Below are 24,777 nucleotides of genomic sequence, written 5' to 3' on the forward strand. Positions count from 1 at the left end.
TAAAGTCTCTCCCATTGTCCTGCTGAACTTTTCTTCTCGTCACACAGCAGTGAAACGCAGGCTCCTCCGCTGCTGCAAGTGAACTACAAACCCAGCCTGTGCTAGGGATCACTTCATTCCCCATTGAAAGCAGACTACCCATCTATCAGCAGGGCTTCAGAGGGTTTTTGCAGCGTCCAGGCAAGCCTTTGTCAGTGAAGATGTTTTTACCATGAGAGGCTTAAGCAGTAGGGATGTCCTGCTGCCTTTACAGAAAGAGATTGGGGGTTAAGTGCTTAAAGATACCCTCTCCCCAGTGCTGCAGGCATGAGGAGTCCTAGACTGGTGCTTCAGTCACCACAAGAAAGAGGGGAGCTAAGGGTTGGAATCCACCTGAGCTGAGGCACAAACTACATAGACATAGCCAAGTTCAACCTCCATGCTAACAGCCACAACTGGTACAAAATGAAGAACTATCACTAAAGGTTCTCATCTTTAAAGCCTGTTAGTGCAGACTCTAAGTTCTCCATGGCATGGACCTTATGGTTAGGTATGTTGCACAGCCTTGGTCTGGGCTGAAGTAAGACACAAGCAGCCTTCAGTTCCTCGAGTTTCATTCTGAAATCAGAACCCAATGAATGTATTGCATGTCAGTTTTGTGGATTCACAGAGAAGTCAGAAGTGACTGGTGTAACTGATGTCTTCCTGAGCATGCAGAGAGCTGGAAACAATAGATCTAAGAGATGCAGACTGCCCCATTCACTTTTTCTTCAGTTTGCTGTTTCCTCAAGTAGGAACTTGGTCAGCACACAACAAAAAAACAATCCACATCATACAGCTGAAGCCTCCAGATGGCCATGGAGGTGTGTGCCTTGGGCAGTCTCACATTATTTCATTAAACAGCAATTCAGCATCTTGCACTGGTATGTCTTTTAGCTAAAGGGCAACGCCCCAAGCAGCTCAAGAGCCCTGTCCTTGTCCCTGCTTCCTTTGAGTCCAAGACAGAAATCGCATCGACCTCAGAGCACACAGGCTCTAAGTCCTGCTGCCTTGATACACAACACATTCCAGAAAGCTCTACCCTCCTCTTCACAGGTTGGCTTACAGAGCAGATTCACTGCCAGGCATGCTTTTTTCCCCCCTCTTTTTTTTCAGAATGTGAATACCCAAGTTCTGCTTTTCCCTGTGGGGACTTACAGCACCCCAGAGGTGATTTCTGAGGACACTTTTGCCTCTGTGTAGCCCTTCCCTACCACGCTTCTGCAGAAGCTCTGAACCTTGGTGAGCCTTCAGCAGCTTCAGGTTCCCTTTTCAACATTTGCCTGTACCAATTCCTTCCCTGCAGGTTGTTGCTCCTGAAGCAGAGATGGAAACAAACTTGTACCTGCACTTCTGTTGTAACCAATTCACTGCAGGTACAGATGGGTTTGCAACAGGCTGCCTGCCTCTGACCTGGAGCAGCTGCTACCTTGAATTAAAACCACTTTTTAATGACCTGAAGATGGTAAGGCTCAAGAAACCTTGCCATTTATTAACAGCCTGCATAAAAAAAAAATTACTATTAAGGTTTGAAACACAACTATTGTAGCATCAACAACATTATTCCAGTCCATTCAAAATGCTAATGAATAGTGAGTTAGCTTAAATTTACCATAATTATTTTTCTTCTCTGAGCTTAACTTCACTTACACACCCCTATCTAGTTAACATTTTCTCCACAGTGGGGTTTGGACAGCGAATTGCCCATTGGAAGAGCAGCAAGATACTAGGGAGTACTGTGAGATGTGGCATTGTAACATACCAAGAAAAAAAGTGATGGGCTTATGACATCATGTAACAGGTAAAGGTGTATCTGCGCTGAAACTTCAGATGTTAAGAATGGAAATAAATTAGAGGAGGAAATTCCCACAGATTTGCCCAGAAAAGGCTAGTTCAATCTGTAATGCAACAAGAGAAGTTGGAGATGCTGGAAGTTTTCATTGGCAGAACAACTGCTTTTTAACAGCTGAGGTCACCTGGGCATCTTCACCACAGCAAGAGTCAAAAAGGACATCAAATGATTGTGTCACTTAATTTGCCATCGTTTGGCAGGGGAAGGCAGTGATGGATAATTATTTTTTTTTGCTTTTCTTTCCTCTGCTTTCTAAGCTCATGATGTAATGAGTATGTTTAAGTAGTAACATAACCCCTGACTCTTACCCTTGAGCAGCACAACTCTGAAACAAGACGCAGAGGACTCTGCAGTGCTTATGTTTTAATTCAGACTAAGTGATACTGAAAATAATTTTGAGCTACAGAAAAAGAGCATTTTAGAGCATGCCACTGTTTTTTTCTCCAGAAACCTTTCTTTTGTTGATCTTACAAGATGCTGAAGCAATGCTTTCCTTCAGCCCCTCTGTACAGGGTACATGATAATGATGAGAACTTTTTATTTAATACTATATGAAACATCTGACCCTGGAGGCATAATAATGTGCTTAAAATATACTTAACAGTACCCTCTGGCTAAAAAAAGTTTCCAACTCATACTTAGAAAAATATCCATTTAGATGCTTACTTTGACTACGTGCCCAGCATCAATGGCAAAAGTGCTTCTGTTTAGAAAGGATGGTTCAGCCAAAATTCAACTTGTTTTTCAGGAATAGGAAACCAAAGGGAAAAAAAAAGAAGTAATAAAAGCCATAGCAAATAAATCATCATTCTCCTTTAGACCCTAAGTGAATGTTCACGTGTGTGCAAACCTTACAGCTCAAGCTAGTACCTGATAGCACTTCCACACTGTAATGCTGACAGTGCTGCTGTCTGACCTCATCGCTGTCTGATGTGGGTGCAGGAAGAACACACCAGGGATGACAAAGGCACAGCAGGAATGGATTTTGCTACTATGCCCAGCAACTTTTCAAACAACTCCATGTCAGACCAGTCACCCACAAGTTTTAGACCGTGGTCTGTCTGCTTTTCATTTCCACCACAATGATTATTATTAATGGAATTTCATGGAGGCAATGGAATCACACCAAATTAAGAGACAAGACAATCAAGAAAAGCATGTGGTTTATCTGCATCCATAAAAAGCCACCTGAAGCATTTTGGGGAAAAGCAGAGGAGAAAACTGGTCTTCACTTTCCTCTACCAGACTGAAATAAGAAATATAATTTTTACAAAGGGTTGAATTAACAAAACAAAGCTGAGAAAGGAGCTAGCATCTCTTAACTCCTGATATTATTAGTTATTTCTAGAACTTGGTGACTGAGCCAGCGTTTCCACAGCCATTATTCAAGAGCACAAAAAGGGCCATCTCTGCCCCTGGCCATTTTTATGAAAAATATGCTGAGAACTCCCAACAACAGGCCATCCCCATTTTTTAGTAAACAGGATTGTAACCCTTAACACAGATTTTGTGCAGCTGGCTTTTGAGCTCACAAGTACAAATCTGCAAGTACAACCTTTAGATGACAGACCATAACCACCTCGCTACATGTGGCTGCACACAGCTACCAAGGGGTGGGTTTTTGATCCAGGCCTAACAAATGTAGACACCAAACAGCAGATCAACCCACGGCCAAGGACAAAACAAATACGGAGAGTGTGGGGGGCTCTGTGAATCACCATTTAGAGAAATGGCCCCTCTGTCATCTGGCTTGACAAACACACTTTGCGTGTACAACTGCAGGAACAAGGCAGGCAAGTCAGCTGTGAGAGGTATGCCTCATGCCTTTGGAAAGTTGGCTTTGCACTTTGTTGTTGAGCCTGCAGAAATCAGAGGCTATACTAATATCCTTGAAAACTTAGGTCAACTTCTCACGAAACAATGAAAACAAGTCTATTTCCCCCCCCCCTCCCCGTTCTATTCATATTAATTTCTGACTATTGATTTCTGCTTGCCCTTTGTTTCTCTGATTCTTGGCCAGCTCAACTCGCAAAGTATTACCCCCGAGGCTCAAGCCTTTCAAAGAGGATACAGCCCTCTCTGCGGTTGCTTTATCCTTGTAATCGAGAAAAGCCCTGTGCTGTGCTCCCTGCCAATTCAGTCGTAAAGGAGTTGCCTGGAATTCCCTCAAAGCACTTTTCAGCTCGCTCACTGTTACACTGGGAGGTATGTTCCCCACATACACAGTAGTAATCACACCAGATCCCTCTAATCTGTGACTTAAAGGATCATTCTCAATGTAATGTTGTCCTGGTTGAGCTGAGCCCACAGCAGCCTGTGGTCCTGTGTTTTCAGCCATCACCTTCTCATTTAATGCTGCTGGTGGGTTGGCATTCACCAAGTCTGAACGTTCATCTTGGAGGGTAACGTCCTTGCCAGTCTGCTTCTCTTTGTATCGAAGGCTCTTTAGGATGGGGATTTTTCCCAGCATCTCATAGCTGACCTAAAAAGGAGGGAATCAGATACAATTATGAGATTTCTTGCCTTCCAGAAAATGACAGAAAACATCAAGACCCATTTTGTGCCATAAAAAGAGAGGAACCTCATTATATTGCTACCACTCAGAGTGCCAGAGCATTCAAAATGTCACTAATTGCTGGCTGGACTCTGAAGTTACTCCCTAAATACACACTGCAGGACAAAAATAAACATTAGTTACTCTTTAAGCGAGCAGCACAATGTAAATCCAGCAGAAAAATCAAAACCCAACTCAGAACTACTCGATTTTGACATTTATTTATCAGCGTGCTCTCAGAGTCACATTGTTATCCTTTAATATTTGCTTTGACCAAGGGCCTGTGCTCCTGCTCTGGCAGAATCCTACATGCCTACAATTCATCATACCATCAGGCACTTTCATCCCACAGACCTCCTTGCGCTCTTTTTCCGCTCAAAACAGGATATTCCATAGGCTGGGTCATACAACAGGCTGGGGGGAGGGATGATGGTGTTAGGTCTGCAGCCAGGGAGCGTGCCTTGTAGCAGAGCTCCTATGAGTGTGGGCCCAGCTGGAGGCACGTTCTCTGGTTGTGGCACATCACCACAGCCTCCCTCTTGTCATCTGACCTCCCACACCGCCCGCAGCTACTCATCGGATCCCACACCAGTCTGCTGGGTTGGATCACAGAACGGAAGGGCGCCTGAACACTGCACTTCAAAACCCTGAACCCTCTATCCCTTCTATCCATCTTCAGTTCACAAGCAGCTTTTCTGGAAGGGCTCTTCCTCTCAACAGCTGAACCCTATCCATCTCAGGCATGAGATGCCCCAGGCTGCACTCAGTGACTGGCAGGAAATGCAGTGGCTCCCTAGCTAATGTGGTCTAGCTCTTGGCTCGCAGACTGCAGTTGGAAGGAGGAATAACTCGTACTTGGCTGCTGGACAAACAGAACATCCATCAACACAAGATCCAATTCTTAAATTTAGGGAGCAAAACAGAGCCTAAGGAAGTGATGCCTGAGCTAGCAGGGACCCAGGCTAGTAGCCCACACAGTGTGCAATGCATTCTAGCAGTGCACTGCACCCAGACATAGGAGCCACTCCTTCTCAGCAGTCTGTGCTGGAGCAGCAGCAGACCCTCCCTGCTCAGATCTCTCTCATCTCAGAGCCCCTGAATTCCTGGGGCAGAGTGAGTTTGGATCTGGCTGCACCACAGCAAATCTAAACTTTGCAGATCTCTAGGGAGGGAAGCCCAGCTCTGAAGTGACTTGAGTAAAATAGAGGACAATGTGGGGGCAATGTTAGGTTTAGGTAACAGGAAAGACAGCCAACAGAAGTCTTGTAAACGTTCCCAGGGCTCCTTTTCTGAGCAGCAAACAAGAAAGTTTTATTTCAGCCTGAAACCAAATAAAAATGTAACTTACATAAAGCCTGTCCCAGCTCTATCTTGTTATAATAATATCAAACAGCAGACTAGGCCTAACCAGTATGGACAGAGGCCACCTCCATTCTGCCACACTGCAGGCCCAGAGTCAAGGTGTTGGGGATCAGGCCCTTTAAACAAGCAAGCTTTAGGACTGAGAACAATTTGTGAACAGATCTGGCCTGCTCTGGCAGCCAGTACAGAAAGGCAAGGACTTCCTCTGGGGCTCTGGGAGCCTTCACACTCTGAAAGGTACACACCATTTTCAGATTTTGAAGTGTTGCTGCTCCGTGGATTCTCAGACTGATTTGTTTTTCTCAGCCAAGAATTCAGACAGCAAACTCCCCTTCCCTAGGTGATACAACATCAAACCAATGGCTTAAGCCATCTTACTTTGTTTTTACTGGCCAACAATTAGGAACATTTGTTGTCTTCTGTCAAATTTCTATGTGACATGCAAGCTCTATGCTAATTAAACCAAACAGGAAAAACATTTCTCTGTTCTCATGCAACTAAACACTCCTGGGCCCAAAGCACCACCTCAACCTCTTACCAAGTACACATCCAGTTCCTTTCACCCTGAAATTAACTCAGTTCCCAAGGCTTGGACTGGCTGCTTGGTTAGAACCATCAGTGCTACTAAGGGCAAACCTTCACCACTGTGTAGATTAAGGGACTGGGAGATGGGCACTGAGAGGATGATCTCTGGAATTCCCAGCCTTTGAAGGGCAAATCAAGGAGAGGAGTTAGATAAACCAAAGGCCAGCATACTTTCTAAGGGACTTTACTGGCCAGGCTTCCACAGAGCCTCTCCTCTCACTAGAGTGACAGGTAGTTTTTGGTATTTTACTGGAGCTCTTTGAGCAATGGTTTCAGGCTCCCTGCAAACTCAGGAAGCTGTAGTTACAACAGCACATATATGTCTTCATAAAGGCTATGAACTCGTTCTCAAACACCACCCCGTGAGGCAAACCTATCTTTATCTTAAATTCAGCCCTCTGTGTTGCTTTGGTACTGTTATCTCTAAAGGTAGTTGATTTGGCACTCAGATGTGTTTGTAATAAAGACATTCTGTAAAAAACCCACATTAGACAGTTCTGACATTGTCAACTGACATCCTTCTGTCCCAAAAGAGAGACAGATGATTTACCTTAGGGTTGTTTTCCCTGTGGCCTTGGAGAATCCTTTGGTTGGGCCGAAGCTTTTGAATCCTTCCCTACTTTCCTCCACTTTTACATCAAGGAAAGGCAGAAACTCCGTTTGGGATTTCAGAGTTTCAATTCAACAAACCAATTCACTCTCTTTTTTTGGGGTGCAGGGGGTGAGAGCCAAAAGGGCAAAGGGGGCAGCGGGTGGCAGAGGAAAGGAAAGAGCTTGCTCTGCTCTGTTGCAAAATAGCAAACAAAAGAACTCTGTGGTAGTACAATGTGTTGCTAATTACAATCATGCAAAAAGTCTCTTTTGTCTTGTGAGCTGTGGAGGATTGCAATGATTTATTTCCATGTGGAGAGAGGCCAAAGATATTCCTCCTGTTTCAAACAAGCTGCACGTTTCTTGGTCGTGTGCTGGCTGGACACTCCTGCTCAGCCTTGCCTACTGCTTTAGGCTAAGCCAGAAGGTGGGTGACTTGGGTCCTACCCCAAGGCTGGCTGATCCATTTAGGCAGACCTGGGTAAACCCAGTGGTAGAAGCTTCTTCCCTTACTCCCTCTCATCCCAATAAAGTCAAGGCCAAACCATTTATTGATGTTTGTAAACTTTGTATTGAGTGTTGGGATTTAGCTAAATGATTGGCTTTGGCAGTGAAGTCAGCTGAAGAAGTTTTCTATTATCCCTTGACCACCAATTTCCAGGCCAGTTCCATACTTCAGCCCTCTGGGGTTGGCCAACAGAAGCGCTTGTGGGTCTGCACTATAAATTCAGTAACCAGAGTGATTCAGGTTAAAAATAACCCTACCAAAGGCAATCAATCACTTAACAATCCTGCTTGTTCCCTGCCATAGCTGTGAGAGCCTTGGGGAAAGAGGACAGCAAGGCAGATGAATTCTTCTGGCACACAATTACAGGGCTATGAGAAAGGAGCTGAGAAGGGAAAACGTGGCCCCTTTCTGACAGAAACCTGAAGAAAACAGAGTCCTGGATGCTGACTGGCAAGACAAATCTGCCAGCACTTAACCCTGAACATCCACTCTTACGACACCTGGTTGAGTCCCAAAACAACATAGTGGCAGATGGACTTCTGCAACATCTCTGCTGAAACCTTGAGTCTCTCTTCAACCCCTGTTATTCCAGAGCAGTGAATGCAGCCACTTTCAATATTTTCCTGGAGAAAATGAAAGATGTGTTTGTCCTCTGACAGAATGAGTAATGCTGACCCCTGATACAGTGCAGGCCAAGCCAAACACCACTTTCATTTCCCTGGCAGCAGAGGCGGTATGGTTCTGATGTAGGGCAGATGAGGGAAGGACAGCTATAAATTGGAGAGACTGCTAGGTCTGCTATTTAATTCTGCTTCACACAGCTACCCACCTGCACACACCCACTGACATAAGAGCACGTGGCTAAAGGTGGAGACAGAAGATGCTGCTGCCCTGCAGTGGAAGGCTGTGAACAAGACCAAGCAATCTTCAGTACAGCAGAGCCACCAAGTATTGGGTCTGGTAAGGGAGAAAGTGTTTCAAAGAGTCATCTTTGCTCACCCTGAGGGGTGTCTGACCTTAGACTCCTCATGAAGTTTTCCAGGACAGATCCCACTTCCAGTGTTATCTCATTAATCAGCTGCTTGTTTCAAGGAGCACTGAGTTCACAGGGGTGTAAAGCACAGACAAAGCCAAGAGAGCTTGGACAGGCCAGCACAGTCCAACATTTTATCATTCATTTGCACAAAATGTCCAAATATGTGCAGGCAATCTGAGGGCATATTTCTGGGAGCTGGCAGCCCATGAAGTCTGCTAGTGTCCCTCAGGAGAAAAACTTACGCAACCCACATTTGGAATCCATCAGCAAAAACTGATTCCTGCAGCGAGGGTCAGATTTGCAAAGGTGTTGAGATGTTTAACCATGTGTGGAAGCATGCCCTGCTCATGCTATCCCTCCAAAAAACAAACCCAAAACAAACCTTGGCTAAACTGACAGCAATTTTCTTCTGATGGCAACACTGATGCCCTGCTGAGGCTTCTGCCAACTTCAAAGTGTGAATTTTCTGAGATTTAAACCAACATAATATTATTTTCCAAATATTCTATCACAAACCTGAATTGAAAGCTGCTTGTTGTCAGGTAGTTCCCATCTCTGCAACTGCATAGTAAACTCTTCCAATAAGAGACCCAGGGATTCCTCCCAGTTCATTTCATTTGGGGAAAAAAAATGTTTTCCTACTTCTCTAAAATTCTCAGAAAAAGAATGATTATAGAAGCAGAAGGAAAAGCTTACTAGAATCTAGTGATTTTTCCACCAACTAGTCTCATTTCCCTCTTCATGACCTCAAATATTTTAATTAGGCTGTATAGTTTCAATTTAAAATGGACACAGCACAGCATAAATAACTTCAGAATTGTGACAAACATAATAGACAGTGACACAGATAAAGATCAGAGCTACCCATACAAAATACTAAATGAGAAAGTAAGTCGTTTCATGAATTTAGAGTTCCCAGAAACAATGGATTAGATTTTCAGGGCAGATGAAGCCAAATAATTCTCCCTTGGCATCCAAATAAAGTTTTCCAGAATGCTCAGCTCTTAGCAGCTCTGGTTGTCCTTCAAGGGGACACACTGATTTCTCAAAACCCTGAACTCAGATGCAGAAAGTTTACCCACATAATGCACTCCAGCACTGCCTTTGTATTTAGAAGTGTTTCTAGAGAGCTATTGATACTGATAGTGCTTCTTCTGTCATAATACTGTAGTGCCTATACATCCTTGGAAGTGTTTAAATCAGCATTTCTGCCACAAAAATCACAGCAAGTAATTCATTTACCTCTTCCTGTTTGGAAAAACATACTACCTTGACAGCAAGAAATAGCTCAGCTGGAAACGCTGCATTGAGAACCCAAAAGAAGCAACTGAGGACAAATCGGGCCAATCACCCCGAGAAGTGAATCGTTTACTCAGAGGAACACCTCTGTGTATCTGACACACCTCTTCCTAACATAGCACCCAACAAAGAACAACACTTCGGGAAAATGCAGGACCCCTTTGAGCTCAGAAAGTAGCCTGGAGACATACATTTGGTTCCCCTAAGCACCTTCTCACCTCACTGGAGCTGAAAACAGAGTGCATGTATCTATCCTAACAGCTTCAGGAAAGCACAGCCTTTACAACAATGCTTAGCTGTAATCCCATGTTTGCAAACACATTTAATTTAAGGTCTTAAATCATTGTCTTGGCTTGATCCAGCCATGTTCCTGAAGGACCAGCTTTTTTTTTCCAATGTATTTTACAGATCACACAACAATAAAATTAAGCTACTTTCTGTTGACAAAACACCGTATTTAAAAGTGGGCTATTTATTTACTCACTACCTTTTGGTTCATTTAGTTTTGCTCTGAGGAACAGGAATGCACCAGTAAAGCCAGGATTTGAAGGAGAAAAGGATGTGGAAGCCGCCAGGAAAAGTCAAAGGACAAACACTTAAATAACCCCTATCGAATCCTGCATTTTTAACACCCAGTTGATTAACTAGACCTCCCACCTCCAAGACCCTCTCTGCAAGAGCTGGTCATACAGTTACCACCACAAACACAAACATATACAAGTCACTCAGCTCCCTGTGAAAGAATAATGCTATTTTTTTTTCTTTCTTCATACAGACACGTTCTTGTCCCAGAACAACAGAAATCTGATTATCCCTATTCTGGCTTGTATTCTTCAATGTTCTTATCTAACTAACAGGCTTTGAAGAACAGCCAAAAGTAGTGTTAGGTGTTGTATCAACATTCAGATATTCAAATAAGTGCAAATCATGTACATCATTCTCAGTGAAAGCTGTACAACATTCAGCAAGAGCAGGATTCTTTCAGGCAACCCCAGTTATGTAGAGATTAGTACAGAAAAATGTTTCCCTGTCTCATGCAAACTGGTTGAAATCAGTGAGATGCAACCTTTAGATCTGACTCCACTAAGCATCTCAAGCTTTAGACACAAACACAAAGGAGCTGTAGCAAGTAATTCATTAGTTTGTATATTCTTATCACCTGTTTTGATTTTTTTTTTCTCTAAAAAGCAAAGAAATCCAAAGGTAACATCACATTTGATACATTGTTTGGGACTGACTGACTTTTCCTTAGTGGTAAAAGCTGCACAGAAGCTTCAACAGCCCCTGCAAGAAACTGTGTTCCCCAGACCTTTGGAAAGCTTCACTGCTAAAGGGAATCAGATTTAAAAAAAAACCCAACATGTTAGCAAGGGCATTTACTCAAACTGAGGTCTGACATTAAGACAGACGGACTGTGATCAAAAGTATGTTGGCAAGACAGTTGGAGCACAAGGGGTCAGCCCTTCAGAACAATTACATTCAATAATATCCTAAAAAAAAAAATTACCATTCAAAAATAATTCAATGGAAAAAATGCACTAGTACAGACAGAGCTCTTATTTATTTATTTATAACCTCAAATCCTCAACCACAGGCAGGGTGAAATATTGTCCCACCACAGGAATAAAAATAGTACTGGCTTGAATTGTTTGTTGTAGATACATTACCTTAACAAATTTAACTCTTTTTGGTGGTTGGCAAGTGCTTAACAAACAACTCTTGATTCCTCTAGAAGCATTCATTAATAATTCCCCAGTGGTTTCTGCAAGACATGGGCATACTATTCCTCATTTCAGTGTTCCTACTGTTACTCAATCATGTGGGACTGTGTCTGCTCCCTGATGGGATGATTTTAGGAATGAAAATCTAATGACAAAGTTTTCCCAGCATGAACTTCCAGTAAAACAATTCACTGAATGCTTTTCTGAAACAATTTGTGAAGCTGCTAAAGTTTCTGACAATCTTGGGGGGTTGGGGGAAAGGCCAAACCCATAAAGCAATACTTAGCAATAAATAACAAGTTGTGATTTAAAGCAGTATAAACTCACCACTATTCCTCCACCTGAAAATGAGCTCCAGCCACAAATTCATCTAATCCTTTGAAAGCTAATCCCATACATCCACCATGTAAACAGCAATGTACCAGCCAAGAGGTCTCCCTTTCCTTTCACAACCAGAACACCACATATTCCACCCATTCCACATGGCCTAATGCCATAAAATTCCCTCTGTGGTACTGCCACCTGAAAATGAACTGAGCCAATTTCAATGAGCACTGAGGAATAAAATACATAAGGTGGAGAAGCCCCTCAGTTTACAGAGACTATTACAGCACAAACAACTCCATTTCCAAGTATTTCTAATAGAACAAATGTGTTTATATGTAAAAACATGGGACTTGTCAACAGAACAGCAGAGTAACAGCCAGAGTTAGCAGAGGTAACTTGCCTTATGCCATATTATCCCCTGAGGTTTCGGTCGTTTGCAATTAGTCTTGATAGTTCTTGTGGGAGTGAGTATGTAATCCACAGTTAAATCATGATCATCAAGAAGATCTTCTGCTATGTCAACCACCTGCAAGGAAAAAGAGATTTGGTAAACTGTTAAAAACAAATTTACTAAAACTGCACATCATTCCTGATGTCTCACAACATAGGAAAATCTGTCAGTGACAAGGGAAACAAGGTAAAGATCAACAACATTCCAAGTCTCCTCTTCTGACACACCATTTAGTACCACAGAGTTTGGACTCATCACTTGAGAGTGGATACTTTAACCTACCTGGCAGTCATGCACAATAGTAATTACAGGTGTATCTGCCTGCACTGCGCCCATTGATACCATCATTGCATATTCCATGTCTGCATAACCTTCCCCTTTTCCAATTCTCCATCCTAAAATACACAAAAGCAAATGGTTATAGCACACACAGAAACAGCAGAGTGGAAAGGCTGGTAACTGTCAAAACCATGCAATTAAGCTAAGCAGCCTGCAACACATGAACCAAGCACAGAACTGTAACTTGGGAAAGATTCAGATCAGCATCTCTTATGGAATGCAACTTTCCCTGTAATCAGCACCAAAATTAAAATAAAACATTAGTTTTGATGAACTCTTGAAGGATTCCAGGAGCTCCTCATTCACAGTAAACCAAATTTAGTCTAGTAACATAGAAGCCTATTTACCCACTCTAATTAGAGCCCTCTGTTCATACTGAACATAGGTTAACTTCATGTGGGTAAAGAGGAGTCAGGGTCACACACACACAAGAGTATTTTATTTTTAGCAATGGATAATGTCAGGGGAAAATCCTTCACCAGCAGATCTTCAAAATGCTTGAAAATGCAAAATCTGATCCCCAAATAGATACTGAATCAGCTGCTTTAACATATGTCCCTTCACACACCCTGAGAGAGAAGAGCAGATCCTCTGGCCAGGGAGTCCTCTGATTCTTTTAAAATGAAATAAAATTTTAAAAATAAATAAATAAGCTTGCCTGAATAGTTCTGCTGAAGGCCCAAACACTGGCCTGCACACTCTAAGCCACACTGCTGCCTGCCCACTAAGTGCTGGTGGCATTGCTGTTAAGCAGGCACTGATTCTTCCTGCTCGGACTGGGATTAGTGACTTGTCACATGGAACAGACAGAACTCAAGACTGTAATTCAGCTCCAAAGACATGTTCATGTGTGCCAAAAGGAACATGTAGTGTGGCCTAGGGACATGACTGGTGACATAGGACCCTCCTCTTGAAAAGCTTACAAGGCTTTATCTTACCTTCTTCAGAGACGGCCACTGATCCTACGACAACCAAGTCCACTCGCGCTTTCCCATCGAGACCCACAGGCACGCTGTGTTCTTTTATACCCTGCAAGGGAAACATCATTTTAGGTTTGCAGATTGCAGAGTCTTCCAACCAGTGAGGCAGAAATCCAGAATATTTTGCTAAGTCCCAGCAAGTCCCCACGCTTCAAAGTGTTTCTTCCATGTATAGCCAAGCTGTACATGTCTGGAAAGTTCTCTAGGGAATCCTAGAATACATTTCCTACTACAGTGACAAAAATTTTGGCACACTTCAAGGAGAGCAGGGGGAGGTGGGCACTTTTTAAAGTAAGGTTACTTATTTAGGATCAAAGCCCTGTATTTTGAAACCCTTTAGTGGACATCTGTTTCTAAAAATGAGGGCAAATCTTAAATCATACTATGTAAATTCATGGTAATGAGGAATATCTGAACACTACAAATTCTTAAATTAATTCTCACATTGTTAATTTAGACACAGACAGCTACAGCATAAAGATGTCAAGCTGATCATCTGAAGTCACACAAAAAGCTTTATTGAAGCACAATCAGAACACATGCTGGATCCCACTCCATCACACCCAAAGTACTGCCACTTTTTCCACATCTGTATGTTTAAAAGCACCTTCCTAAGATGCCTACATGTTCCATGAGACTACAGTCCTCAACTCTTTGCTCTGTGATCATCATTCAGGGTGTGCCATTGCCCAGCTAAGCTATCTTTACCACAGCCTTCTAAGACACTAACAGAGAAACACAGCATACTGACAAATGAAAAGAAAGGCCTTAAATAGCCCTGTCATCTTTTCCCAACCCCTTTCTCTCTGTTAATTCCCATTCACCTCTCTTCAGGCTCCTCTCTAAAGAACATATCCTAACACAATTCTGTTCAGAGCTGTGGAAATTAAAATTAGTGTTTATTTAGGCTTTCAAACATCAGAGGTTTAGAGCTGCTAAAAAGATAATTTGTGATTCATTCACTCTTAATACACAGAGTACAGCATAATGTAAATCTCCCTCACACCATTTCAACCTTGTGCTATGTTAATCCTCACAGAAAAAAGCCAAACATTTTCTGTGAAGAGCACAAACCCAAAAAGATCAGTAATTGGTTGCTGACTATCAGTAATAACGCTCATTATCCACTTCACAGCAGCACAGTATGAAGTATTTGCACAGGGCTTTGTAAATACAAACAGCTAATAGCATTTATTCATTAGTAGGCCTGGTTGGGGGAGAAAAACAGACACATGGTGGTAAGATCAGATATGAGGCCCGAGGCAGGTCAAGAGAAAGCCCTCTTTCAAAGGTGCTCTTCCACCCTGAAAAGCTTAATTAGTTAATGACTTCAATAGAAGTTCCAGCAAAGAAAGTCCTACTAATTAGCATCCATTTACAGCCCCCGGTTGTATACAGGATTACTGTAGAACTTTATTGCCTCTAGCGGGAGATAAAGAACGACGTAAACCCTATACTGCTGGACATCTTCCTATCAAATAAAGATGCTTATAAAATAAGGCAGGTTTTGCTGCAAAGGCTGGAGCTGTACACTACGACATTTGAACACCAGAGGGCAGCAGCACACCACGTTTCGAAACAAAACACTTCTCTTTTTGCACCTCGGCTGATGCAAACGACAGAATTAATGGTTATTTAGCCAGGATTCTAAAAGAACTGATCTTTCATATTTATTAAAGCCTAATATTTTATTGACCTGATTATGCAAAAAATGGAAACGCTAAAATATTTCTTAAAGGGTTCACTGGCTCAAAGCTGCAGAAGATTATAGGAGTATTATTTATTAGAAATCTAAAGATCTAACTCACCTATGAAAGTAACTCATAACGTTCCAAAACGCACTCACAAAATATTGATACAATTCTGTTAAAAATACTGCAAAAAGACTAAATTTCCTCATGAACTAAGTAACAACAAAAAACCCCTATCAATGGCATATTAAACCAGGAATAACAATGCTAGCAGAAAAGTATTTCTGGTAGCATCTGGTTTTCCAACTTTTAGTCAGACTATGATAACACAAGACTTTTCTACCACCCCCATTCCTCATTCCTACTTGAGAGGTAGCACAGATTCGCAGGATCTCCTTAGTTGCACCTGGAGGTGGAACAATCTTATTGAACAGCCCAGCTCTCAGACGTGGTGTGGGAACCAACAGAGTCTTCCTTGCCTGTGTAACAAAAGAAGTTACCACATTAAAAGGAGGTGGGCCACTCAAGAACTATTTTTGCTGTCCCATGGGTCTCCATGTGGTCAATCTCCTTACTGGCTACAGAGCAGTTCACACTGTTGACTGTGCAGTGCTTGCAGATGAATTCCCCCCAGTACAGCAAAATTACAGCCATGGTACTAATTAAGAAATAGATCTAAAGAGCATGTTCATAAATGAGCTACACCTATAAGCTAGCCAACATGAATAGGTCTAAGGTAAGTCTGTCACATGCTCATCTGGTGATGAATGAGAGACAATTTGAGGCAGGGGTACCTTACACATTTTGGGAATAAGAATACAATGATGGTGAAACAGCTATTGCTCCACTGAAATGTATGAACCTCCCAAACCCTACTGGCACCTTTGTCATTTACCAAAAAGGCAAAGACATCCTTACATGAGCAACCTCTCAAGGCTCAGGATTTGTAACCATGAGATCACAGACTCACACAATCGCAGGGGTTGGAAGGGATCTCCAGAGATCATAGAGTCCAACCCCCCTTGCCAAAGCAGGGTCCCTAGGACAGGGCACACAGGTCGGGGTCCAGATGGGGCTGGAATATCTCCAGAGAAGGAGACTCCACACCCCCCTGGGCAGCCTGTCCAAGGGCTCTGTCAGCAGAAGCTGCCACACTCTGCACTGCTGTCACACTCTCCCCCTCAGGGTGCTGTTACCTGCAGCGCAGCTAGCCGAACACCTTCTAGAGGTTTGTCAGGATCCACTTTAATCTCACTGGCTCTGTTGAACACATCCAGCTCTTTAATAGAGCAGCAAGCCTGGTGAGACCCCTGCGTGGAGAAAGGAATGGAGAGAGAAGAAAACTCATACACTTACTTCCAGCGTTAGAAAGCGGGCGTTCTTCTGGGGAGCATCAGGGTTTATTTTTACAGTACTGGCAGCTTTGAACTCCTGCAAACCCAGAAGCCTTGTGGCAGCGTGGGGGGCACCCTGTTTTCATAAGATATCAGTGCATCACCAAGGAGGACACAGCAGGAAAGGGAAAATGACAATCTTTCATCCTACAGAGAGGCTGATTTCCCCAGATTTTAAATACAAGGGATGTACCATTACATTTGCAAAGTTTTCTATGGGAAACTCTCACATGCCAAGAGATGCTGAGCACCTGACTAGCATCTTACAGGCCTTAGAAAAAGAGGGAATCAAAGTGCAGCCACTTTGCCTGGTCTCACCATCGTTCACACCTAACTGAAAGCTGGAGACCAGTTTCCCTTTTTAGTCAACGGGCTCATTTAAACACAAGCCATTGCCAGAGACCCTTTAGATAAAGGCTTTCTGGACAAGGCTCTCTCTTTACAGAGCCTATAATGAACTCAGACCAATCACTTCTTAACCAAGATGCTCAAGCTTAGCAGAGGACACACTCATCTTGTAATTTAAGTTGACATCCCCTCGCTTAAGGGTATGATTATGTCTCAGGCTTCTTCCATCTGCTTCAGCACTAAAGGCAGAATGCTTCTGCCAGTCCCTTGGGTAAAAACAGAGCCCATCTCCTAATGCTGCTCGTGGGCTCAAACAGCCAACACACATCCCCACAGTGCTATTTTGGTCATAATTTCTTCAACATACACCAGATACATGTCTGCACACCTCAAGTTTGGATTAAAAGAGGCAGATGGTAAGCAGTGGCCAGAGCAACTGAACACTTTAAGTCCTCTTATTTCTTCCTCCAACCTGTCAAGCTTGGGAACACAGTGATGTCAGAGGAGGAAGAAGAGTTTTCCCACCACTGCCCAGGAACACTTTGCCACCAATAACTCAGTCACCATTCACACCTCAGCAGCTGCACATTCCTACATGATAGGTGATGTCAGCTGTCCATCCCCAAGGCCCTGGGGGAGGGAAATCCAGCTCAGAGTGCCTCAGTTTCCCCACCCACACACACTCCACTCACTCACAAGGTGCTTTCGTATCCACTGATGCAAACACAGCACACACTTGCCAGCCCTTGTCAGGGGCAGATACCCGCCCTGCTTCACTTGCTGTAAGCTGTGTTCGTGTGCTGCTTGAGCCAGGGCGCTTCTCAGGGCTCTGCTGCCGCTCACCAGCCGCACAAGGCGATTCACAGCCCTGTCTGCCGGCTGCAGCCACAGGCAGGGAAACTGAGGGGAAGGGCTGGGCTGCCGGCTCCAGCATCCCAGCTGGATGGGCCCGGGGCTGCTAGGAGAGAAGGCCGCGGCCCAGACCCGCAGCCGGGTCGCCGTACCTTGAAGTTGGGGATGCGGCGGTGCACGGGCCGCGGGAAATCAGCCAGGCCGCTGGCCTCCAGGTAGTCCCACACCTGCTCCCGGACGTCCTGCTTGGAGGCACCTGGGGAAGGGCAGAGCTGAGGGCCCGGCCGGACGCCTCACGGGGGAGCGCTGCGACCGCCGCCGGGCCGAGCCCTCCATCATCATCCCCTCCTTCCCTCCCTCAGACCAACGGCCGCGCTCGTGCCCCCCCGCCACTCGCCCCGCCGTGACGTCACGCCCCGCCCCGCCCGCCGCTCACCCGCGCGCAGCCGCACGCCCCCCTCCATCGCGGCGCGACCGGCGGCGGGGAAGGGCGGAGCCTACGCCTTAGCCCCGCCCCTCCCGCACGCGTCTACGGCGGTGCCGGCGGGCCGAAAAAGCTCCGAAGGCGGAAGGGACGGGAGGAGGGGTAGCGATGGAGGCGGTGGGGGGGGGTTGTTTGCCGTGGTGGAAGGGCAGCGCTTAGGTCTGTCTTCGCCTGGGCGAGCCTCCGAGCAGAGGGCACCGCGCTGCCGCCGGGCGCCCTTTTGGCGGTGTGAAGGCTGTGAGGGAACGTGGGCCTGGTAGACGGCCCGGGTCTTTCGGGCCTGCTTCGAGGGGCCGGGCGGGAGCGGCCTGGGCTGGGGAGACCCGTGGCTGCAGCAGCCTGGGCCGGCCTGGGCAGCTGTGGTGGCCTGGGCAGCTGCGGCCTGGGCTGGGGCAGGCCCGTGGCTGTGGTGACCTGGGCCGGCCTGGGCAGCTGTGGTGGCCTGGGCAGCTGCGGCCTGGGCTGGGGAGAGCTGCTGCTCCCCGCTGCTCCCCACTCTGGGTGTCTCTGTTGGTGGGTGGCTCTCAGGCTGTGACAGGGGCTGTCTTCTGCGAGGAATTGTGCACCCCAGAATCTGCCGTGGCACCACCCATCTTTCTCTGGACAGGCATGGAAAGGGACTGTGCCTTCATCATGAGAGTGACCCTGAGGCTATAGAAATACCGTGGTCTTTGCACCCTGTGTTATAACCAGGGAGGGAGACACCCCCCATTTTGCATGAAATAAACTCTCATCTCAATTATTTTTCTGTTTAAAATTGATTGGTTATGAATAAAGTGATATCCAGCCTTTATGTGGGCTTCCAGGTCTGCCAGCTTTCAGAAAGTATGCTCCTTGCTCGGATTTAATAGGAGAACAAACTATTTGTTTGCATGATTTATTATTTATAGAATTAACATACTTGACAGTTACCCCAAAAAAAGGGAGGACGTTGAGAATCCCGACATTCCTGAGCGGAGTGGGATGGAAGGGTCATGGGAACAATGAAGCAGAGGTTTATTTTAAAGTGTGTCGGGGAAAGGGGGGGGATAAATGGCTTTTGAATTGGGTTTCTAATCTGCTTGGCTTGGATGCTACCGATACACATCCACCGTCAGAGCCGACTGTTGCTCTGCCAACCAAAAAGCGGAACAAATTGGGATGCTCCTCTCTGAATAGTTACAGATGTATAGCTGGGCAGATGCAAATGCCTTTTCTCTCTGCTGGCTGCTGTTGATTGCTGAAGTGTTTTTTTCACAGGGCGAATCAAAGGCCAGGACTCTGCTGGGTTCAGGGCTTCTTCCCCCTCCAACTATGTGCGTTTTTCAGACTTGGTTTAATATCAACATGTTGGGCTAAACGCTGCGGAGCAGCTGCAGTGAGCCTGAGGCTTCACCTTCCCACCAAAATCCCTCCTAAGCATTCAAAGAAAGTACTTAGAGCCCTGGTTCTGCAATGGGGTGCATTTAGGAAGAGCCTTTTCACTACCTCGGAGTGCTGCTGGAGCCAGTGGGAATCCATCCAGGCATAATAGACCACCCATGTGGAGCTGGGCCTAAATGTTTGAAGCTCATTCCTCCACTTCCTACTCACGGAAAACTCCCAGCGACTTTGATATCTCTGCGGGGAGTTCAGGATCAGGCCTTTGGTGAGCAATTTACAACCTCTCTGTAATTCAACGTTGCGATTTGCGCTCCTGGGCTGTGAGTGCTGACACTGTCTGTCTGTCCACTGTCACCTAAAATCACCACTCTGCAGCTTGTGGGGCTTCTTCCCGCTCCAACGTGCCCTCTTCCTCCTCTCCTTTGAGGGAGGGAAAGCGAGTGAGGTAGCAACAGGGCTGTTAATGAATACATTTACACTCAAGTGGGGCTGAGATCCTACCAGACCACCAACATCTCCACCCAACCTCCATGCAAAATGCTCAGTAAAGCCATTCCTTACATGGATTTGGCTTCCAAAGAAGAGAGCTTGAGCTGTCTTTGTAGAAATCAGGGTACTTTGCCTTAAGCAAATGAGGAGTTTGCTAGTAAGTGGCATCTTTTCTGCTGGAGCAATAATCTGCTTTGGTTCTACAGGTCTGAAATTTGCTCCAAATTACTTTTCCAGGGCCTCTTCTGTCACACATACTGCAACCTTTTAGCAGCGTAGTGTGGCTCATGTGGGTGCCACTGGAAAGTGTCTCTTTTCAGCAGGAAGCAGGTATGGCCACCAACATCCCTATAAATGGAATTAGTCTATTGTAAGTGCCTGCATCTCTTCTATTGTCCATTTTGGCAAACTGAATAAAACACTCTAGTGACAGAGGTTAAAAAAAGGACCCTGGGCATTCATATGAAACACAACATGCAGCTCTCAGTCAAAACACCCACCATTTGTGGAAAAACCTGGAGAAAGGGAGTGCTAGATTAATGTGGACCTCTGAGCAATGCAGAAAAGAAACTTCTTGTGCTGTGAGAATCATTTATTGGAAGCACAGGCTGAATGCACAGGGGCAGCCATGGAAAACAGACAAAAAGCACCCAAAGAGGAGCCTTAAACTGGCGATAGCACTCGGTTTTCAGTGTTGAAAATCAAAGATGGGCCATGAGTTTTAAGAGCAACAGTTTTTAATGAGGTTTTAATTCATACAACATTTTAGCTGGGTACTTTTGGACCACTGAGAAATGGATAAAGAGTTTATGAGTGAATTTTTGTGCTTACGAAATAACCTGGTGAAAAAGACACATCAGGGCAGGTGGGGCTGGCCAGGACTAACCTGTTCGCACTGACAACATCCACTGCTGCTGGAAAATAGGTGTGGGGCTTGTGTCAGCCCCTGTGGGTGCCCTCCCCTGAGCCAGTCACCAGTACAGATGCCAAACTGGTGAATGAGCAGAAAGCCATGTGCATCGGTGAGGTTTATCTGGACTGATGCCACTGTTTGCATTGCCAAGACATAGCTCTTTCCCTTCCCTTCCCTTCCCTTCCCTTCCCTTCCCTTCCCTTCCCTTCCCTTCCCTTCCCTTCCCTTCCCTTCCCTTCCCTTCCCTTCCCTTCCCTTCCCTTCCCTTCCCTTCCCTTCCCTTCCCTTCCCTTCCCTTCCCTTCCCTTCCCTTCCCTTCCCTTCCCTTCCCTTCCCTTCCCTTCCCTTCCCTTCCCTTCCCTTCCTTTCCCTTCCCTTCTTTCCTTTTTTTCTCTCTTTTTTCCATTCTTTCTCTTTCTGCCCCTCTCATGCTTTCCTCCCCTCTCGTTCCCACTCTCCATTCCCTTTCTTTCTCACATACCTCTTGCTCTTTCCTTTCAGCCCGCTCACTCCCTCACCCTCTTTTCCTTCTATCCGCTGCCTGCTTTCCCTCCTCTCTCGTTTTTTTCCCCCTCGCCTCCTTTCTCCCCATCTCTCCTTCTCTGTCTCCCAGTCCCTTTTCCTCCTCTCCCTGTCCCTTCTCCTCCTTCCCCCGCTCAGAACTCCCGCACAACCGGGGACCCGGGCGGGCAGCCGGTTGCCGGTGCGGCGGTGCAAGCCCCTGGGTGTCCCCTGGAGGGCAGCACACCCCGCGCAGAGCCCTCGGAGCGGGCGGGCAGGTGAACGGAGACCGGCCGCCGGCACCGAGCGCGCCGAGCGCCGCCGCACCGGCAGCGCCGAGCACCCTCCCGCCCGGCGTGGGGAAGGCTCCCGCGGAGGGGAAGGGTTCGGCTTGTTGCTTTCGGGTGCTCGCCAAAGGCAAATTCAAGCTGCGGACGGAAAGCCGGCGCCTCCCGCCCGTGGCTTTTGGGGTACATCGGGCAAAGCCGCTGCCGGAGCCCCGCGGGGGAAGGGAGAGAAAACCCCACCGTGCCCGGGAAGAGAGCGCGTTTCCCCCCGTGCCTCCTGCTCTTTCCCTTGGAAGGACTCCTCTCTCTGCTCTCCCCCGTTTGGAAGCTGGCTATTTTTTTCATAATAATTATTTTTAAATATATTTCCCCCACCCCCCCTTTTTTTTTTCTTCCTGCGGTTTGAAGTTGGGGCTTTTCCGAGCCCCTTGATTTTAGTTTCAGCAAAGTCCCCAGCTGCAGTAAGCAAAGACCTATTGCTGCGTCTTGGTTTTCTCTAGAAATTAATCTCGGTAAAGTTTTCAGCCGAGGAGAGGTAAGATTCAAACGAGGTTATTTCTCGAGAGCGTCCCAAGCTTCTTCTAGGAAGGGACAGCTCTCGGACGCCGCAGGGGTGGCTTTGGTCAGGCTTTTGCTTTTACAAATTCCTGCCTTTAAAATAGTTATATTGTTTAAGGAATCCCGTGTGCTTCCGTACGCTAAGAAAAAGCGCTGTTTTTTTTAGTGAGAAATATGGTTTATTTGAAAAAAAAAAAAGGAAGATAAAAAATGTGAAGTCGTTCTCGAATTATTCCAGGAAAATGGAAATTAAAAAAGAAAAGAAAAGTTTTCTCGCTGGTAATACGTTTACATGAGAAGTATCAACAGACCTCGAAGAATTTACTATTTGTTTTCATGAAAAAAGAAAATTATATATAAATATATATAAAGTCCCCCGGACGTTTCCTGGGTTGATGAACCCCCTCCTCCCTCAGAACATTTACATTTATTCCCATTAAAATTAAATAACAAATTCGAAGCGTCCGGTGAAACTTTCCAATCACTTCCCCCCCCCCCCCCCCGCAGATCATTTTTAGCCATACCTCCCTTGCCTCCTATTTGCCTTTTCTTTTTATTTCCGCGGCTACAGCATAAAATCGTTTCCTTTCTTATTAAGAAAATCTCCGGTAATTAACAGCACCGACGAGTTCCCACGACCGGAGCCGGCTGCGGTCTCGTCCCCACCGCCCCGGCTGGGAGCGGAGACCGGACCCTTCGTATCAGCAGCCAGGAAAAAGGGGAAGAAAATAAAAAAAAGCCCTAAAATCACAGTCTGACTTGGGAAAAAAAAATAAAAATAATATAAAAATCTTTGTTTAAAGCCTTACGAAGCCCCACAAATTGCAATGAGGGAAAGGCAGAATTACAGTGTAAGAAACCAAAAAATCATCGCTTAGAAATCAGAGCAGGAGCAGCCGGGCTCGGGGGAGGCAGCGGGCAAGAGCCCTGCCGAAGTGACAGCTAATTAATTTCAATCTTATCGTGGTCTCCTCGGGCTCGAATCGATTTTGCAGTGACTATTTTTTATTATTATAATTTTTAATTAATTTTTTGGGGGGGAGCGGGGAAGGGGCTGTGGGGGGTAAAATCCCAGTTTCCCACCTTCATTCCTTCGCTGGGCAGATCCACGCTTCTCTCGGGTGGGACGGGGCAGCTTGTAGTAGTTTTCCCAATACCTGAGTTTACACTTGGTCACCATGCGTCCCTAATTGTCCCGCTCTGGTTGCCTCTAATGAAATCATTAGAGAAAAGGCAAAAGGGGCGGATTTCACGTACACAAGAAAATCCACCTCGGGGAAAAAAAAAAAAAAAAGAATACCGACTTCAGTTTGCTCACTGTTTTATTTATTTATTTATGTGTATTTTTAAAAATCATGATAATAAAATACCCTCAAATCTCCCCAAAGCCGCAGAAGAACTTCTCAGCCCCCTCCAAAGACGATGGAACCGGGATGCGGGTGGTAAAGCGAGGAGAGATGCCACCGGGAGAGCAACGTGGGGAGGGACCCGGTGGCCTCACCCGGCGTCAGGCGAGGAACCGCCGGGCTATTACACTATTTTTTTAATTGAGAAAAGGGGGAAGAAAGCTCTGCCCGGCACAGGGGTATCGTTATGCCGGCATCGCGACACAGGGGTACCGTTACGTCGGCATCGCGGGCGCGGGGATGAGCGCGGTGTCGCGATTCCCACACTCCTTGAGATGAACCTGGCTCCCAAATTAATATATATATATAAATAAAAATAAAAAAAACAGCTTAAAACCTCTGCTTTTTGATGAAACGCGGGGAAGGTGCCGCGGGCGGGCCGAGCCCCCGGGTAAAGCCGCTCGGCCCCGGCTCCTTTTGGGGCCAAAACGCTGGAATTACAGACGGAGGGGGATGTATATAATTTTTTATACGTGTATATATAATTTTAGGGTAAGGAGAGGCGGACGTATGTGTATGTATGTGTGTGTGTGGCTCTGTGTGTGTGTGTGTGTGTGTGGCGTGTGCCTGCGTGTGATGCTCGCCAACGCCACCGCATCCCGCCGCCGAACCTCCCATTGGCTGCGGCGGCGGCTGCGCCCTTCTCCATTGGCCGGAGGCGGCGGCGGTGGGCGGGGCCAGCGGGGAGTAAAAGCTCGTCGGCGGCGCGGGGAGAGTTTTGAAGCTCCGCAGCGCGGCCGAGGAGCTCGGCGGCTCCGCGCCCCCCGCGCACCCCTCGCCAGGAGCCGGCGGGGCCCCGCGGGCTCCGGAAGATTTCGGGCGGTTGTTGTGACGAGAACTGGGTTTCCGCAAGGCTGCTTTTTAATTTT

At 46.0% G+C, this 24,777-nt stretch overlaps 1 protein-coding gene across 1 annotated transcript; it reads right to left on the minus strand.

The window, feature by feature from the left end:
* Nucleotides 1–3,794: 3,794 nt before the first annotated feature.
* Nucleotides 3,795–18,372, minus strand: MTHFSD (methenyltetrahydrofolate synthetase domain containing; the record flags this gene model as incomplete). The annotated part of the gene is made up of 8 exons (XM_084270072.1): nt 3,795–4,352; nt 12,254–12,379; nt 12,587–12,699; nt 13,582–13,672; nt 15,680–15,793; nt 16,511–16,624; nt 18,061–18,180; nt 18,277–18,372. The coding sequence occupies 8 exons, from the start codon at nt 18,370–18,372 to the stop codon at nt 3,831–3,833; spliced, it is 1,296 nt and encodes a 431-aa protein (XP_084126198.1). The 3' UTR covers nt 3,795–3,830.
* Between the last annotated feature and the right edge of the window lie 6,405 nt (nt 18,373–24,777).

This window comes from Gallinula chloropus (assembly GCF_964237585.1).
Source record: "Gallinula chloropus genome assembly, chromosome: 13".
Lineage (NCBI taxonomy): Eukaryota > Metazoa > Chordata > Aves > Gruiformes > Rallidae > Gallinula > Gallinula chloropus.